This window comes from Pundamilia nyererei, unplaced genomic scaffold (genome assembly GCF_000239375.1).
Source record: "Pundamilia nyererei isolate P.nyererei 1_Seehausen unplaced genomic scaffold, PunNye1.0 scaffold00339, whole genome shotgun sequence".
In the NCBI taxonomy this organism is placed as follows: Eukaryota; Metazoa; Chordata; class Actinopteri; order Cichliformes; family Cichlidae; genus Pundamilia; species Pundamilia nyererei.
This window is the reverse complement of record NW_005187740.1, coordinates 53,137-57,261: the sequence shown is the minus strand read 5'-3', so window position 1 is coordinate 57,261 and position 4,125 is coordinate 53,137. Positions and strand designations below refer to the sequence as shown.

Sequence of the window (4,125 nt, the reverse complement as noted above, 5' to 3'; positions counted from 1 at the left end):
TATGATCTGCAAGTTCTTAAGAATACTTCACATTTATTGTAGTTCTTGTACAGGTGGTTTGGAGCCTGTAGTGTTTTTGAAAAGTAGTTAACAGTTTGTTTGTTTGTTTTTTAATTTTTATCGAATTGTCCTTGTCATGGTTCATGGTCCCTGTTTTATTTTTTAGGGAAACATGAATCCAATAAGGACAAAAACCACTGAAGAACCCAAACCACTTGCAAAAACGACCAAATACAGTATAAGCTAGGTATAAGTTATTCTTATAGTCTACTTAGGTTCTTCTGAACTTCATTTGCTGCGGTTATTGTACAATTAATTGTACTACTTGCAGAAGTGGTTTGGGTTCTTCAGTGGTTTTTGTTCTTCCTGATCTCTGAACAGGGTTTATTTAAGAAGTCCATAGTTAATGAATTCTTTCGAACTTGTCCTATTCCACTTAGTTTGTCACAGTTTCTCCCAGATATGTTTGATCCATGCATTTATTCCATTCATAACTTTTAAGAAGCGTTTTAGTGTTCTTCAAACATCTTCCAGATATTGACGAGTCTTTTAAAATTCCTGCAAATTAGTTGTTTTCTTGTCCTTTAGATTTATTCCTGAGGACATTTCCTAATAATTATTTTAGAGTACTCAACAACAAACTCAAGATTTTGCGTTTATTGTGGTTCTTGGTGTGGTTTAGGTTTTTCACAGGTTTGTGGTTCCCAGTTTCTTTAAGAAGTCCACAGTTTGGGAGTTCTTGCAGTTTGTCTCCAGTATTTTAGTTTGTCACAATTCTTCTAATGTTCTTCGTTTAGAATCCAGGATTGCTCTTTCTACACGTGTTCTAGAAGAAGATTTGAGGCTCTGTTATTTTGTTGATCTTATCTAACACATTAAATCTCAATGCATGCTCAATCATTCAGGTAAGGAAATGGGATTAGTGACAATATCTTTCTACCACTTAAAACGCCAAGTCCATGAGGTCTAAAAGATCTGGGAATTTTAAATGAACCGGGAATTATAAAACTGTAAATAACTTTAGAGATGTTTAAGAAAAACTTCTCTCAGCAACAGTCACTACTGCAGGATGGCGATCCAGTGTGACAACAATGCGCCTTATCCTCCAGAATCAAAAAAGTGGAATCAAACATATAAACATTCTAAATTTGTTTTTTTGTCTTTTGTGTTTAAACATTTGACTTCAGTACTTAATTAGATGTGTTGTATGAGAATAGCAGACTTACTCTTCCTCTCTCGGGGTCTCCCGTTCTCAGTGGCTCGTAAGTACCTGGATCCTGACCTTTCAGGTCCTGAACAAGAACACGTTTTAATCCACATCATTCTCCTCATCAACAGTTATTCCCATTCTAAGATCAGTACAGTGCCAATATTCACTCTTAAAATTGGGGAAAACAGGCTAACGAGCAGTTTATGGTGTTAGGTGATAGTAACTTACACTGTATAAGCCCTCCTCTTCCATCTTCGCTTTCGATTTGAAGAACTACAGAAAAATATCAATGACTGTTAATCAAAAACAGCCTTTTGTGGAGTGCGAAGTAAGAAGGCTATAGAGTCATTATTGAACAGGTCTGATTTGGTTCAGAGATGAAAATTGGATTTGAATCTGTTTTTACTCCTAGACTAGAATCCAATCAGCAGTAAATATTAAAAAGGAACAAACCCACCTTCTCTTTGATGAACATGGCAGTGATGATGAGGCCATAAATGCCGAGGAAGCCATCCAGGATGTAACACAGTTTAGGGTCGTACAAGTCCATTGCCTCTGTGGAGATCAGAGTTCAAAGGTTAGAGGAAACACAAACTTGACTGAGTTCTGTGTTCAACTAAGAGCCCCAATAAAATGATAGTACACAACAAAAATGATTCTAATGTTGGTAACAGTTCACGAACTGTTGTTACAACTTCTACGCTTCTATTCAAGCTTTGAACGTTGTAAAACTTTCCGCATTTCACTAAAATGTAAAGAAAAAAGTTCGGGCTCCCATGTGTTAAATAAACCCTGATAAAAGATTGTTTAAAATAAAGCTATAGAAGAAAAAACTTCTTCCTATCATTTTGACTAAAACTGAATAAAAATAAGGTTGACAGCAACAGCAGTCGACAGTCTTTGTTTGTGCAGCGCGTCAGTGTGAAGGAGCTCGGCGGTTTCCTCAGCTGCTGCCGAGTGCTCGCTGTGGCTCATTAGCTGACAGGTGTGTGTTCGTGTGTGGTTCAGTGTGGGCGTGTGTGTTTGTGTCGGTGTGTGTCGATATAGCCAAAAGATGCAGCAGAGCCTGTTTTCGCATCACAGACGCTCATTAAACATTTAAGCAGGTCAGAGTCGCTCTTAAACTGCATTTTAAGAGACAAAAAATACACAAGAAAATACTTCACTGTCAATAAACCTCGGGTTTCATTTTCATTCATGTTGTTTATATAAATATAAAGAAATGTATTAAAGGTGATGAAGTTTGGCTGAATTTGCTCTATAAAGATGTGTATAGAGACAGGTTTTACTAAAAGTGCACTAAATGCATTTCGATTTTAAATCTCTTTGCCACGCACCTATCCACATAACTGACACATGCCTCAGTCATGTGATTCTTGTGGCATTCAACAGGAAAGAGAAGTGATTTATGAGAAAACGCACCATAAAGAAGCATTTTCCCACCAAAGTAAATTAGAAATTTGATGAAATTCGTCATTTCTTCTTGTAACTGTATCGCTAAACAGACAGACAAACACGCGAGCAGTGTTTAGTTTGAAAAGCCTGGCGATTACTGTTTTTGGCCCAAACTGTATGGAGGCTGTTTTCCATGTATATGTGTGGTATTATTTTAATTTCTTGTTTGGAGTGGGCTGTTTAGTTTCAGTAAAAATATGTGAGTCAGTCATGTGATTCTGATGAGAACATATTTTCTCCAGAGAGAAAAAAAAAGAGACGTAGTTCATGAGAAAATAAAGTTGTTGCTTTTTCTTTTTTGTTAAAGTTTAATGAAGTCTGTGCATTTTCTTTGAAATACAAGCAGCTCAAATTAATGAAGATGGAGTTTAAAACTTCAAATTTTACACCAAACTCGACAGACTTTTCTTCAAACTTCAGATAGATAAACAGGTTAAACTCCACTCACGTAACTCTGTAATTGTAATCAAATGTTTGTTATCGTGAACGCTGAAATGTGCTGTGCTGAAACACCGTTAATGTTGTAAATGTTTTTAGACTCTCAACCAATCACCACCCCCAAAAAACAAAACAAAAAAAATAACAAAACACACACACGCATGCAAATACACAAGATTCATTTAAATTCATTTATATAAAGTTTGGCTAAACACATGCTGACGTGTGAGGAATCAACAGTGTCGTCAAGCTTGTATTTCCTAACCCTGTAAATGAGATATATTTTTATCTTTGGTCACATTTCTCTGCGGTTAACTGCTTCATCTGTGTGGTTTGAAGCCCTCTCCTCGTCTTTTTCTTATCATCAGTTTCCAGGAAACGGTTTTTGCCCTTAATCAGTGATCGTATGAGCTTAGAGCGAGCATCTATCAACATCGTTTATAAAGAAACTCTGCTTTCACACTTCTAACTGAATGGTCAGACAGAATCATAGTTTTGTGTTGAGAAACTATGACAGAATAGTGAAAAGTCACTTTCACACATCATGATGGTGATGATATGAAAAACATCAGCTCAGAGGTGCTTAAACCGCATGCTCAAACTTTTTTTTTCTTAATCAATAAAGATAACAATTTTCAGCTGAGTGCCACTCTGTTCATTCTCATAAAGATCCACCTGAAGTTTCTGCATCTGAAGCTGAAAGGAAGCCCACATCACAGCTGCAACGCCTCCTTTCACTGCACGTTTCATTTCATGGTCATTTTAAGCTGACAACACGTCTGGTTAGATAAGAGCAAAGATAAACTGAAAATATACGCATCAGGAAGCCCGTGTGTGTGTGTGTGTGTGGTCGAGGTTAGGGTTTAATCTGATGAGCACAGTGCAGTTTCATGTTCAGTTTCACACACTCATATACGAGGCCTGCTTTTAAAAAGGCAAACTATATCAGTATGTCTGCTGTGATGAAGTTACACTAGCTACAGTCAGCGCAGGTTAACGGTTTATGCAACTCTGTACCAGAC

At 37.0% G+C, this 4,125-nt stretch overlaps 1 protein-coding gene across 1 annotated transcript in view; it reads right to left on the bottom strand.

Annotated features, from left to right (window-relative positions):
- Positions 1 to 696: 696 nt before the first annotated feature.
- cd247 (CD247 molecule) overlaps positions 697 to 4,125 on the bottom strand; it is a 19,902-nt gene continuing 16,473 nt past the window's right edge. Inside the window, exons 2-4 of the mRNA XM_005752019.1 lie at positions 1,668 to 1,765; positions 1,439 to 1,483; positions 697 to 1,292 (exon numbers count right to left, since the gene is read on the bottom strand). Of these exons, the coding sequence (XP_005752076.1) occupies positions 1,191 to 1,292; positions 1,439 to 1,483; positions 1,668 to 1,765 (245 nt within the window). The 3' untranslated portion in view covers positions 697 to 1,190. The remainder of the gene's footprint in view (positions 1,293 to 1,438; positions 1,484 to 1,667; positions 1,766 to 4,125) is intronic.